At 45.7% G+C, this 15,206-nt stretch overlaps 1 protein-coding gene across 1 annotated transcript in view; it reads right to left on the bottom strand.

Moving 5' to 3' along the window:
• BSX (brain specific homeobox) overlaps positions 1-13,367 on the bottom strand; it is a 41,847-nt gene extending 28,480 nt beyond the window's left edge. Inside the window, exon 1 of the mRNA XM_078683875.1 lies at positions 13,115-13,367. Within this exon, the coding sequence (XP_078540001.1) occupies positions 13,115-13,367 (253 nt within the window). The remainder of the gene's footprint in view (positions 1-13,114) is intronic.
• Between the last annotated feature and the right edge of the window lie 1,839 nt (positions 13,368-15,206).

Below are 15,206 nucleotides of genomic sequence, written 5' to 3'. Positions count from 1 at the left end.
GCAGGGGTGCAGGGTGGGCTGTGCGGGGTGGTGGGGGGGTCTGTTTATTGTATTTTTCCCTGTTCCTCTTTTTGGTTCTATGGCTCTTATGTATCCCCTACTTTCGTGGCGCGGTGTCGGCACGTAGCCCCCCGGGGTGTTTGTGCTGGCATGGCCCTTTTGGTATGTCTGCTGTCACGGTTTACTACGCATTCGTTTCTCCTGTTGCCACTAGCTCCATGTGCCGAATTAGTATTGGGTGCTTTGTTAGCCGTGGGGGGCGTGCACTGACGCTGCGCCCTCACTTTCCCCCTCCCCTTTTTTGATGTCCTCTTCCTCCCCCTTTTTTTTTTTTTCCTTTTCCCCACCCCATTTTCTTTTCCTCCCTTGGGTTGTTGTAACGGAGGGCTTTTAGTTTTGTAAACGTATTTTTCGCTGTTTTATTATTATGTGCCCTGATAGTGGCGGGTGGGTGCTGAGCAGCGATTGTGATTGTTCTTGATGTGGGACTCACGTTCTAACTTTGCCAAAATGTATTGTTCTGTTGGTCTTTTCCTGTATTCGAGACTTCGGCTTGCTCACGGCCCGCCACGGCCCTCTGGACTTTACAGATTGACATTATCCTGTGACACCCTTTATTCTCTTATAAAATTAACCTACTTTTATCCTGTCCGTGATGGCGACTCAAAGACTTGTTGCCTTTGCCTTTCATATGAGCTATTTAGAAATCCTGTTGTCTCTCCTGTATTGCCTCGTATGTTTCTTTATTGTGGTGGCCGGCCCGGTGGGTTGTAGGCCCGTATCTGTGCGCGCCTTCTGTACAATAAAGGTTTTTTTTTTTTTTTAAATCGCAAAATTAGCGATTTCTTAAATGCTATAGCAATTTAAGAAATCGCTAAAAATTGCGATTTCCTAAATAGCGAAAAATGAAAAAAAAATGATGCATCCCTAAAATGGTTTTTGCATTCGCAAACGGCCGATTTTTGCGATTTGCACCGTTTGCGAATGCAAAAACCAATGATGCATGTGCCCCTAAGTTCCTATAGAATCTGTAAAAAGTAATCCGAACACATGGGTTTCTCCTGGGAGATTCCGTTATATGGGTAAATCGTTCATCTGGACGCAAAGCGTTGCCAATAATGCTAGTTCATGACAGAGGCTGCCAGTCAAATTTAGTGAGTATGTGTCTGCTACAAACACTGACAGTGAGTGTCAAGTAGTTTGCGGATCTTCTATGTCATCATGGTTAGGTAGACAAGCGCTACCTGTTTTACAAACTCAATTCTCTCTCTCTGGATCTCTTTCTGTCTGTCTCTATCAGTCTCTTGCTCTCTCCTACTAGTTTGCTGACAGAAGTGGTACTGACCATTCCTTTATCTATCCAGGGAGGCTAGTTGGGGTTTCTGAACAGTTTATTCAGTCCCCATTCCTTCAATTTAATGGCAGATGACTTAGCCATGTAACTCGCTCATGGTAGTCAACCTTTGTTTTTCTCCATGTGAGGGTTGTTATACTATTAGCCTTTATTGACTGCAACAGGAATATGGGTGCAACTTTTAAGGAATCTTCTAAAAAAAGGAAATCCCATGTCTTGTTGTGCATCACACTTGCCTTCAACCTGCAGAACTCTAAAGAGTCTTCGCAAACAATGACCCCGGAGACCATCACCAAAAAAGCATGCTGGGATGTACGTCCATCTCCACAAACTTCCACATACATTCTACTGGAAGTATACGTATGCAAAAGGAATTGCATTTTAATGCAACTCGGTCTTCTTAGGAGAGCAGAAAGAACATCCTGGTGAGCAGACCTTGCAGCGTTTACGCGTATTTTTTTAATCATGGTAGCTCTTGGAAGACCCCAAAAGCGCGAACCTTACCTACCTTGTCTTAAGCATTGGCGACCTGGTGTGGCAAAGAGGCGGGGCTGTTAAATAGCCTACAAACAAAGATATATAAGGCAGCTTTAAACCTCCCAAAATCTACATCACCAGCACAGGTTCGTTTAGAATTTGGCCTGCTGAGCCAGAAGTTTCGCAGCATGGGTACTTTTGTAAAACTCTGTCATAAAGTACGCATGTCAGAAGAAGGCTTACTGGACAGCCTGTGTTGGAAAGAAATCGCCATCAAGCAGAAACAGCACGGGCCTCACAGTAGGGAAGATTTCCTGTCTCAATCCTTGACCTGTATAGGAATCGAGTCAACATGGGATTTGATGCCAGATAGAACTAACTTCGATAAATTTACTAACAATGCGGTCAAATGGAAATCCTATTTGGAAGACAAGTCAAGCACCGCAAAACGACGACACGGGTGGACAGTGATAAACTCTTATTCCGGGATAAAGCCGCAGCCATATTTAGAAAGTCATTTTAATATGCAAATAAAACAAAGATACACAGAACATCGACTGGGCCTACAGTTTTCAAAGGACTTGTTACCATCCTGGAAAGGTAGTTACACCAACCTTTATTGTCGCCTATGCGGATATCTACAATGAAACATTAACTCATCTGCTATGTGCTTGCCCAGCTCTTATAGACCTAAGGAGACGGCTTTTAAAGAACATTTTTAATAACCTGAATATTCGAATATGCAGGCAAGCAGTAATTCGATGGCAAGATGGATCATCTCCTATGTTAGCTTGTAGGGGGGTTAAATATATGAGGGAAGTACAATCTCTTCTACAACAAGTGGACCCAGGAAACCACAGTGAATAGGAAGTGCACACTTGAAAACTATAGCCAAAAAAGAAATGTACAATCAAAATGAAATTTTTTATATTGTATTAATTGTACGGACTTTTGATTTTACCTTGTGAACAATTGAGCACATTATTTATTAACTTTTATCGTTCACTTCTGATGTATGTTGTAATAATTTTTAATAATTGGAAACAATAAAAATTGACTTGACTTGACCCCTGAAGGAATTGAACGGATTTGATCCCTCCTGCAGCATTCACTTACTAATGCAGGACACCATTTTTATCAATTAGGAACATTGGGAGTAATCCATACTTACTGGATTGGTCTTGCAATTACATACATCGCCAATTTGAGAACCTCTATATTTGACCTCACCCTGAAGAAGTGGGTGGTGCCCACGAAACATGTTAGCTCCTTACATATGTATTTACCCTCAATGTCGAGCACACCTACACACATCTGGTCAAAAGAGACACAGTTCTTGATGGGCTCCTGGATACTTTGCATATTTTGAAATTCAAAACAAGGAACTTTATATATACATATATATATGTATGTATATATATATATATATATATATATATATATATATATATATATATATATATATATATATATATATATATATGAGTCCTGATGAAGCCTATAAAAATAGAAATACAGAAGTATTTATGTACAATGTACTTGAAGAATTTGCCTTTTGTCTTTTATTTAGAGCAAGATTTTGTGCATACTGTGGAAGTGGCCTAAACAAGAAAGTGTTCTGATTAATAAACATCTTTAGTTTTGCCTTCTCCACATGGTCATACACCGTTAATAAAGCATTAAATACTACATCCAGGTATTTATATGTTTTTACCTTTTCCAAATAACATTGGACGGAATTTACTCCTTTCACCCTATTCAGGCATAGAAATGTGACTTGTCATTTAAATATGTATGTCATCAAGTTCCCGTCTTTCATATATTCATTATATGCATTAGTCAGGCACTGTGGGAAAAGTTGTGAATATGACTTTAAAATGACATCTGGGTTGTTCAGTGGAACCAACAAAGTTATCCTTCCAACTCTTGGGCAACTTTTGAATTTTCTAAATTAACCAACAGAGTCTGCATGTTAACTGAAGAGCAAAAGGGGCAGAAAGCATCCTTGTGTCACTCTTAAGCAAAGGATGCTGAGGTTCCCTTGCGAAAGGCCCATATTTCTCTTATGATGCTATCCAGGGCCTGTTTTTCCAATCTCATATCTTCATCAATCGGACCACAATTTAACATGGTTACAAGATTTGAAAGTTGCTGTGAGACCCGTGACTGGCCAGACAGAAGTATTCCCTTTTTACACACCTACGTTGCCTAAAGCAAGTACAGGTTTTTGGCACTGTAGAGAAATCCTAGGTGTCTCTTTCAAACCATGGTGCTTATTTTTGTTGTCTGCCCATGATGCCAAGCCCCCCAGCAAACGTTTTAAAAAATATTGACAGCTGTGTCTAGCAATGAAATAGACCTATATTGTGCTTTGTTTTCTCTAGCGCTGTTTGCCAAAACTGAGAAAATTATGAATTGAGTTATTATCATTTTCTCTATTAATACCATTAAAAAACTATAGTTAATAATGGTGCCCGTAAGTCTATGTAGAATTTATAGATCAGTGAGGATACCATGTGGACCAGCAGCTCAGTTGGATTTTTGCGCTTGTATTCAGTGCTTAATTTGTACTGGTGGTTATGGCTGCGGCACAGGAACGATTTTTTCATCATCAGACTTTAACTCCGAACATTAAAGAGAAAAGCAAAAAAGGGCAAAACAAGGAAGCGATGAAGGATGGGTAACCAGTGATACATGAAGAAAGCAGGGTTGAAAAGGAACCTGAATGAGTGAGATACAGACACAGGGAGTACAGGGTGGTGGAAAAGGGAGGCAAATGGTGGAAGCAAGAATACAGAGCCTTAGCATTGGGCAACCCTGGCTTTCAGGAGTGCCGGCTGCGGGCCCCCACTTTGGGGGCCTGCACTTTCCACAAAGTAAGACAATCTAATGGGGAAACATCCTTTATGACGCAACTTTTACCACGCAGTGCCTTTACAATGCAGGTTTTTCAACGCAAGTCATTACAACGAATTGCGCTGGGGGGCGCTCTAGGATAGGTAATAGTTTAATTTACTATCCAACACCTTTCCTACTATCCACGGGGACTGGAGTTGGAATAGTAAATTAAACTATTCACTATCCAGCACCCCCCTTGTAACGACTTGCGTTGAAAAACCTGCGTTGTAAAGACATGCGTATTAAAAGCATGCGTTGTAACAACGTACATCCAATCTAATGCCACCTTTGTACATTCAAATGGTTCCAACTCAGAGTTCCCCATGTTATGGATTCAGAACATGGATTCTCGCTTTATTTTTATTTTTTACAATAAACTTACTTCCCAGTTTGAGGTACAGATCGGAGGTCTCTTCCACCAACTCTCATAATGTGAGAATGTAATTTGGGTTGGGAGCATCTTCTGATTTGTTTCATATTTTTATTCCTTTATCTCCACTTCTAATTCATAAGTTTATATTCTGGTGCAAGGGCACAATCTGGATCTTGTGTGCAGAGCTTACTGCAGTATTCATATTTACATTTGATTTGTGTATGTAGAGTAACAGAGCCTGCTGCGGAATTCCTAATTATATTTGACTAGTTTGCAGAGCCTACCTGAGTATTAACAATTAAATCTGGATTGGGTGTGCAGAGTGGTATATATTATAAATAATGAAACCTGAATTGTATGCAGAGTAGCAGAGCCTATAGAAGTATTAATAATTCTATCTGGATGGAGTGTGCCGAGAAGGGAGCCTACCACAGTATGATCACTAGACCTGGATTGTGTGTGCAGATCAGAAGGCTCTACTGCAGCATTAGTAATTACAAGTGGATTATGCGTGCAGCGGAGCAGAGACAACCAAAGTATTAGTAATTAAGGGTCTAATTTTGGTTTCGGAGTATGGACTTTACTCCGTTAAGGTGGTGAAGTAAAATACTCCGTCACCCTGACGGAGAGTCCGTCCACCGAATCTAGAGTTGCTCGCTGCCCAAGTGGGCAGCTCTAGTCATTAGCAGGAATTGATTTCATGGCGCTTCCGTTCAATGCATAACGTTGGCAGATGGCACGCTCCAACACGACGGATGCCCGTCATACTTTTAAAAGGTTTTTATTTCTTCAAAAACAAAATCCTGAAGCGGGATTTGGTTGTGGAGAAAACAAAAACAAATGACCCCCACACTAGGGTAGCTCTCCTCCATGGTGTGGGGGGCATCTAAAAATGTTTACTGTCCCATACTATTACATTTTCACTGTGGTGAGGGAGAGTAAAACGGGCAGTTCAACCGCCCTCTATAAATCAGGCAGGTGGTTGAATGGCCAGACTTCCAACAGGTCTCACTCTGTTGCAGGAGTATGTCAGCGACAGGGATGGAATAGATTCCAAGGCTGACATACTTAAGGGGCACCCGACTGTAAACCAGGCAAGGCGGACCATCAGTAAACCAGGCAAGGCCGACCATCAGTAAACCAGGCAAGGCCGACCATCAGTAAACCAGGCAAGGCAGACCATCAGAAAACCAGGCAAGCGGACCATCAGTAAACCAGGCAAGGCCGACCATCAGTAAACCAGGCATGGTCAACCATCAGTAAACCAGGCAAGGCCGACCATCAGAAAACCAGGCAAGCGGACCATCAGTAAACCAGGCAACCATCAGTAAACCAGGCAAGGCCGACCATCAGTAAACCAGGCAAGGCGGACCATCAGTAAACCAGGCAAGGCAGACCATCAGAAAACCAGGCAAGTGGACCATCAGTAAACCAGGCAAGGCCGACCATCAGTAAACCAGGCAAGGCCAACCATCAGAAAACCAGGCAAGCGGACCATCAGTAAACCAGGCAAGCGGACAATCAGTAAACCAGGCAAGGCCGACCACCAGCAAACCAGGCAAGGCGGACCATCAGTAAACCAGGCAAGGCCGACCATCAGTAAACCAGGCAAGGCCGACCATCAGTAAACCAGGCAAGGCCGACCATCAGAACACCAGGCAAGCGGACCATCAGTAAACCAGGCAAGGCCGACCATCAGTAAACCAGGCAAGGCCGACCATCAATAAACCAGGGAAGGCGGACCATCAGTAAACCAGGCAAGGCGAACCATCAGTAAACCAGGCAAGGCCGACCATTAGTAAACCAAGCAAGGCTGACCATTACTAAACCAGGCAAGGCCGACCATCAGTAAACCAGCAAGGCGGACCATTAGTAAACCAGGCAAGGCCGACCATCAGTAAACCAGGCAAGGCCGACCATCAGTAAACCGGGCAAGACCGACCATCAGTAAACCAGGCAAGGCGGACCATCAGTAAACCAGGCAACACGGACCATCAGTAAACCAGGCAAGACCGACCATCAGTAAACCAGGCAAGGCGGACCATCAGTAAACCAGGCAACGCGGACCATCAGTAAACCAGGCAAGGGCGACCATCAGTAAACCAGGCAAGGCGGACCATCAGTAAACCGGGCAAGACCGACCATCAGTAAACCAGGCAAGGCCGACCATCAGTAAACCAGGCAAGGCCGACCATCAGAAAACCAGGCAAGGCTGAGCATCAGTAAACCAGGCAAGGCCGACCATCAGTAAACCAGGCAAGGCCGACCATCAGAAAACCAGGCAAGGCTGACCATCAGTAAACCAGGCAAGGCCGACCATCAGTAAACCAGGCAAGGCCGACCATCAGTAAACCAGGCAAGGCCGACCATCAGTAAACCAGGCAAGGCCGACCATCAGTAAACCAGGCAAGGCGGACCATCAGAAAACCAGGCAAGGCTGACCATCAGTTTGACAAGGCAGGTCCTATGTTGCTGTTGCAAACGGAGCACATTTTCCAACAAACTCTTAACCAGCCACTGGAACTGGATTGTGTGTGCAAAGCAGAAGAGCCCACTGCAGCATGAACAATTATATCTGGGTTGTGTGGGTAGTGCAGAGGAGGCTACTGCTGCATGGCTGCGTTAAGAACTACATTGGGATTGTGTGTGCAGACTAGTTGAACCCTCAGCAATGTTAAGAGTTACATCTGGACCTGTGTTAAGAGCAGCACAGCCTGCCACAGTATATCGTTTGTAGAGCAGCGAGGAAAGAACCCCAGAGTATATGTCCGGCGCCCAGAGCAGGACCACCTATCACCGAAGAGGGGGGGGAGTGGGAAGTCCGAGCGGTGTACGGTCTATCACAGGAAAGATCCAATGAGAGACTGGATCTCCTGAGCTGAGCAGCACAGATCTGCCCCAGGGAAGATACTCTGAGAGGCTGATCTGACGAGGATCAACAGAGCCTATGCATGGAAATCCATTTGGACACCACCTGGTCTGGTGTGCAGAGCGCTACTGCCTATCAAACAGAAGATGCTGTGAAAGATCCAAACAGTGGAAGGGGGGGGGGTTGGGGAGGTGGGAGTTGCCTGACAGCCCTTCACAGTAAGGATACTGTTATAGCCCTGATTTAGGGTTAGGATCCGGTATGCAGAGCAACACAGCCTATCACAGGTAGTGCTGCGAGATCCCGGAGCAGCACGGCCCCTCACAGGTAGCATACTCTCAGACTCTTCACCTTGTACGTAGAACAACCCCCGCCTACCACATAACTGCGCGGTTTCAGCGTCTTGCCCGAAATGCGACCGGCCAACCACAGAAGCGCACCTCTGCCAGCACCGCCGAGCAGCGGCCCAGCGGAGCCAATCAGATGTCAATCCAGGCAGCCGCTGGCAAGGCGGATCTCTTGGGGGGCAGGACCTGCTGGACCTCGATTGAACCGGGTGAACCCTAGGTCCCATTGAGACACCGGTCGCGCGCATCCCGGGTTTGTGAATTCACAGCACCTTTGGGGTGGGATGAAAACCTTTCTGGTCGATACATTCACTTTTTCCTGTTGTGGACGGTCAAGCCATAACGTAGTGCATTCTGGGTACTGTGGCCTAGGTTTGCTTCCATTGGCTTAATTACTCAAAAACTCCTGAAGACAGTGGTTTGTGGGTGAGATGTCCCGGACAGGAGCGCGCGATGACCTGGAGGGATGTGTTCTCCCTACCTTTTGGGGTTCACACGGCGGATGCGGCCGGTGCCAGTGCGGAGTGTGCGCCCCTCAAGGCGCCCACACCTCCGGTGCTTAGTAGTTTAGTGCAGGGTGTGCTTTATTCACTTCTGTCAGCAGCACGTGCACAGGACAGGAGTACACTCGCGCACGGGCCGCATTTTTATCAACAGTAGGCGCCGACCTCCGCTGCCAGAACAGCGAAAAATCTTATTAACAAAACAACTGTGTCCTAAAATTGTCATGCGGGAAAGCAACATAAACGGTGTTTTGAAAGTCGCATCAAAAATGGCATCACATGAGGAGGCGATGTAAAAAATTAAACTAATACACACATATGACTGTAACAAGTCTTCGTTCTCAAAACGGGGGCAGGTATTAGCTATAAAATTGGCACCGCACAGATATTTGCAGAACCTTTCCCTCAATCCCTGCTATTACAATAATGTAATCGGGCACCATATGTCGCGAATGCTACACTCTTGGACGTTTTTTATTGTTTTTATATTTAGAATCACTTTTCTAGCCCAACCTATTTAAGTCGCAAGGCGACTATTGCCGGGAAATAATTTAGATGTTGGCCCGAACGTTTAATTGCTACAATATTACCAGTCCGTATGTCTTTTAACGTAGTGTGTCTAGAAAGTCTTGTAGACAGCCCGTTGTTTTAATTCATTCTGCCTTTTCATCTTGGCCTCTGTTCGTTTGATGTGTTTATTTTCCGCAACCTGCGTCCGGCCACGTCCACTGCACAAAAACGGCACCTGTTACCTCTCGAAAAAAGAAGGAAGCATTCTCTCAGGAAACCGCCCATCTGTTCTGTTTTGTGCGCAGAGCCGACGCGGAATAACTGCGTGTGTTGAAAAGACGTTTACAAATACTTACATAATATATATATATATATATATATATATATATATATATATATATATATATATATATATATATATATATATAAAGTTACAACATGCACACACAAACGCATATATATATATATACATATATATATATATATATATATATATATATATACACACACACACACACACACACACACACACACACACACACACATATATATATATATATATATATATATATATATATATATATATATATATATATATATAGATACAGATTTGTAATCTTAGAGTGTGGGTACTTATTATACAATGTAATTCTGATCACTCTGTTTTTTTCTCATTCAACAGTAATTCCCGTTGTCCGCCCCCAAACACAGGTTTACTTTGTGAAAATGTTTGACATAGTGAATGGCGTTTTTTTTTTAAACGCGCCATATATCTTTTGTTTCTGACTTCATTTTCTCATCTTTTTTTTTAACATAACGTAGTACTTCATTATAATAGTTATTTTATTATCCCGCACAAGATATATTTTGATACGGCAATGGTATTTATGGACATTAATTCTCCTGGCATAATAACTCTTTTGTGTTTAAAATTAGCAACATTTTCCTGCCGGATATATTTCTCCTTGATCATATTGCTTTAGATATTGAATAACATACCGTTTTCTTCAAGGCCAAGATTTCTCGCGTCACAGTTTAGGTACGGTACACTCCTGCCTGTTTCCTATTAGTCAGGTCATAACGGCTCCTGGCACAATATTCCAGCTAAGATGGCCATTTCTGCCCACATTTCCCGCTGAAACCTCCCGAGGCACAGGGAGGTATGTGTAGGACGCTCTAGCGCTCGGGACACTTAAAGCGCCTAACGACACCACGAACGTTTGCTGTGTGTGCGCCGCAAGAAGCACCGGTGTACAGTCACATTTAATGGTATTCACTGCTGCAAACTTTACATTTGGACGCCACACTTGACACAGAGGAATCGGGCTACATTTGGGGATTTTTATTTGTACTGATGTTGCCACCTGTTGTAACTTGTTCGGTTTCATTTTAGTTTTCTTTTGTTCTACTTACCTCCCGAAAACATGTAAACTGATGTAACATTTGCATTTAGTAGGGAAAGATCAGTGAACCCCATATTTACCGTTTTAATAATACATAGTGTATTTCAATGCCAATATAAATAAATAAACAACTGCGTGCGCGTGAGTTATTTTGCTTGATTTTTCCTTTACGGATATCATCGATGAATAACAATGTTTTCTAAGCGCAGTGCAAAATTATAATTTTACTATTTAGCTGCATTCAGTGATAGAGCGTCTTCAGTATGTATGATAAGAATAGGAGGCGCAGAGCTGAGGGTATAGTTTCCCATTACCTTAGAATCTGTTTCCGGTGCCACCGTGCCAGGCTGCGCCCACTGGCACCCACGAGGCGGGCTTTAGAAGTTCCACAGACACCTCTGCACGGCACCCTCACTCATCGGCTTCAGGACGGGGCTTCGGATGAGCCGGCAGCCAGCGCCTGTTCCTTGCGGGGGACGAGCAGCGCTATACAAATACTACTTGATTGATTGACAGACACTGGAATTGCAAATTAACGAATTATCGCCTTCCAGGTGTTGCTGCACTGGTCATCCGAAACTGACTGTCTGTCTTCTCTGCCCATCAATCCTGCTAGTTTGGATACTTGTCTATTCTTTCAACCCTTTCAGTACTACCTTCATAACTAATTGTAAAAGTGGTGTGGGGCGATGCTGGGAGTCCAGCTGTGCATCGATTCGTGTTACTAATATTGTTTTACTATCAGGTGTAACCGTGTAAATGTCAACCTTCGGGTGGAAGGTAGCACGGCAAACCGAGCCCGTGCTGAGAAGCGTTGACACTCGCGTCTGCACCGCCGTGTTTTGCTTTTGTTACTGAAGTTAGAACCAAGTTATGTGTCAGTTTCTGCAGTCAGATTTCCGCACCGGGGGGGGACACAACGCACACATGCTCCTCAGGGCGGTGTTTAGGCTTCCTCCGAAAAAGAAAGAAAGCACTCATCGGAGATGCGATTGCGGCGTTCTGGTTGTAACTGGAGAGGAGGTTGTCCTTCAGAGCTGGCTTTTTTTGTAAAATGTGTCCTGTCGGGTGTCGGTTATGATGCGCAGTGGAATTGGCCAGCGAGCGACAGGCAGCAGGTTGTACAGCGATTTTGCGCAGGGTCACACAATGCCATCTTCCCTATTTAGAGGACTCACTCGTTGGTCCCCAAACTCATTCATATTTGATAGTTCTCAACGTTTTCGTGAACTCGTTTTACATTAAATCTCAACCCTTAACACCAATCAGATTGGCAAGCTCAGGTGTCATCCTTCTGCCCCAATCCCCACACTTGGCTTCCCCGCACATGTTGCGCCGACGGCGTGCGAAATTCAGGACATCCAGTTAGTGTTTAGAGGAATTTAAAAGTGAGCAAAGATCGTCTTGGGCTGTACTTGACCTGTGTTTTCTCTTCTGGAGGGGAAATGCAACAGATGCTGGAGATGTGTGCACAAATTCCAAATTATGTTTATGTTGTTAGCGTATTGTAATTATTATTTTCGTTGACGTCATTATTTGTTTTTGCTCACTTTTTTCTTTTTAAATTTACCAAAAGCGCCATGAAGCTGCGGCTGTGGACTTGAGCACCATATAGGCAGCAATTAAACTCAACGGACAGTACTGCATTTCCCTTTCTCATCAGCACTACTGTAGATTTATTTTTACGACAGTAAAGGTGTTTTTAAAATGTTAAACAAACACACACACACACATAATAACTGTGCATTTGTATTCCGAATACACTGATAAATGTACGTGTGTAATGGCTAATGTAGGTTGAGGAAAAAAAGACCCTGGTTCGGATCCCAGCTTCTCCATTTGACTAAATGGTGTGATCCTGGGAAGATCACTACTTCCTAGCATTGCTTCCCTTATGTACGAAAAATGGATAGTACTAGAGGCACATTTGTGCGTTCTGCTATTTATTCATCAATCATACATTCGTCTATAATACACACATTCACTCACCTTGCTACCATGCATCCATACAGCCGAGGTGTTCTTTACCATGCATTTACTTGTTTGTCCGCTCGGCCATTCGTTCGTGTGTTCACATACCCAGAGTGCCTGAACCTCGCAGTCCAGCTCTCTCTCAGTCACCCATCATTCTTAGGATGGTCCCTTCTTCCATCCGTTTGCTGAAGTCCATTCATCCATTCCATAAGTCACAGTAGGTTTACTCCTGCTCTGGTCCGCACGAGTTTGAGTTCGAGGGTGGACAACTCAGCCTTCCTTCCTTCACAAAGAGTGTTATAAAAGTGTGTAATAGGAACACTTTGTGTTTACAGTGGATAGAAATAGCGGAAGACACTACATAAAAAACACACGTTACTATTATCACTCGTCCGGGGTCACTTACCGGAGGCGGTGAGTAAGTAGGGGTGGTGGTGCTCCGGTTTGTGCAGTGGGTGGTGCGGGTGAGGTGCCAGCAGGCTGGCGCTGGGCATTAGCGGGTAGCCATAGTCCAGGAGCGGCAGCCGGGGCATGAAGGGCCCTCCGAAGGGCGCGGGCTCGCGCAGGGGCTTGGGTTTGTGCAGCAAGATGTCCTCGATGAAGAAGGAGGTGGGTCTCTGAGGGGGGCCGAGGGGGCCGGGGCTGAAGTGCAGGTTCATGCTGCCAGTGCCGGTGCGTGGATACCGGAAATCAAACAAAGGTGCAACCTTTCCAAGAACCGGGCCCCTCGCTGTCTGCAGCAGGAGACCAGACTGTCACTGTCCAGGCGGGGCCGTCACTGTCCAAAGAACGGGCGCCCCCCAATAACCAGGGCCCTCACTGCACCAGGCACCGCCACACTACATCGGCCGAAGATCAAACAGTTAGTGCCCTCCCGGATCTAGGGCCCCTCACTTTATGTAGCAGCAGCTTTGCTAAATAGCCTCCTGTGAACAGGAACCTCTGTATATCAGGGGAGCAGGCGCCGTGCACCCCGCCCCTAGCGGTCTGAGCCTTTACAATAGCAGCAGACTAAAGTCCTCCTGCGCTCAGGACCCCCACTCTCTGACCATGGAAAGTCCAGAAAGCCTGCCCGGCTCTGCCCCCAGGCAGCACCCTCCCTCTCGGACGCCTGAGTCCGGCCTGTGCGGACCACAATCTGCAGCTAGGTGACAGGCTGTCCCGTGTAGGACGGGTCCTCTCGTTACGCCTACGAGTAGCTGAGGGAGCCCCTCTCTGTAGTCCCACTCTTCGAAGCTTCAAATGGTTCAGGGTCGCCTACTCCGCGAGTAGAGCCTCGGGTTTTGCAGGTACAGGTGGGGGTGGGCCCTCTCCTCTGTCCTCCCCTGCAAGCAGAATCGACGCGCTCTGAAGCTGGAGTAGAGCGAATGCAGCCCTCACTCCTTCCTGCAAGACATCACTCTCTAAAGACTGACATAGTTTAGGATTGGCCTCCGGAACTAAGACTCTCCCTCTCTGATGCCAGGAGTTGGTCAGGGGTGCTTCTTTGCAGCCATGAATCTCACTCCCGGAGGTTAGGGTAGGTAGGGGTGGTTTGGGTAAGATAGGTTACACTCTCTCTTAAGCTGGGTTCAAGGTAAGGTGGCAAACAGGCAAAGGCGCGTCTGCATCCAGTTCTCTCACTCCCTCAGAAGCTCAAGCTAGTTGAGAGCCATTCCTCCTCAGCAGCCTCACACTCTGAAGCCCTGAAGCTGTGGCAGATTAAGGACTGTGCCCTTTGTGGGGCATGTTTGTTCTGGCTGGGCGCTGCTGAGGGCGCCTTTGGGGAGCCAATGAAAGCTGAGGCTGGGGTGAGACGCCGCCCCTCCCCAAGCGGTGGACTGAGAGGAGCCTGCCGCGCGCTGTCCAAGGTGCTGAAATGGCGCCGCCGTTAAAGACACCTGTAACAGCTCCTATTAGCGGGCATTAGCGGCGCTCTGCTCGGGCGGGGCGGTGCACGGGGTGAGTGTTCTGTCAGCAGCTCCCTCTCCCCCAGTGCTTAGACTGAGCATTAATTAGGGGTGCTTCTTGGGCGCTGTTTTACGCGCACATTAAACTGTGGCAGAGCCATGCCACCGAAGTCTCTGCTTCGAAGCCCACAGAAGGGTTCATGTCCTGAATTACAGAACTGTAACAACTGAACGCACTTTATGGTATTTTGAGGAGGATGCAGGCGGAAGGTGTTCTGCCTTCCGGCTTACGCTCATTCGTTTGAAGCTTCTAAACATAGCACACCTGCGCCCTCTGCATTTTTCTTTCCCTTTGTGTTTGTCTATCTGCTGCTTCCCACTTTTTCTTCACCGTTCTGCTTATACTCAGTCCCTCCCTCCTCTGCCACTTCTTGTAGTCTTATCCTCTGTGCGTTTTTTAGCCCACCTCCATTCTCCTCCTACCTTCTCTTTCTGTCCGTCCGCTTTCCCGTCTTTTTCTTCTCCCTCACACCCTCTTCTATTTTCCCATCTTATTTACAAAAGTCAGATTTAATGCTGCAGAATTTCAACATAACGTCTCAGTAGCAA

Source organism: Lissotriton helveticus, chromosome 3_1, assembly GCF_964261635.1.
Source record: "Lissotriton helveticus chromosome 3_1, aLisHel1.1, whole genome shotgun sequence".
Classification (NCBI taxonomy): domain Eukaryota; kingdom Metazoa; phylum Chordata; class Amphibia; order Caudata; family Salamandridae; genus Lissotriton; species Lissotriton helveticus.
Note: the sequence above shows the minus strand (reverse complement) of the source record. Positions and strands in the feature narration are given on the sequence as shown.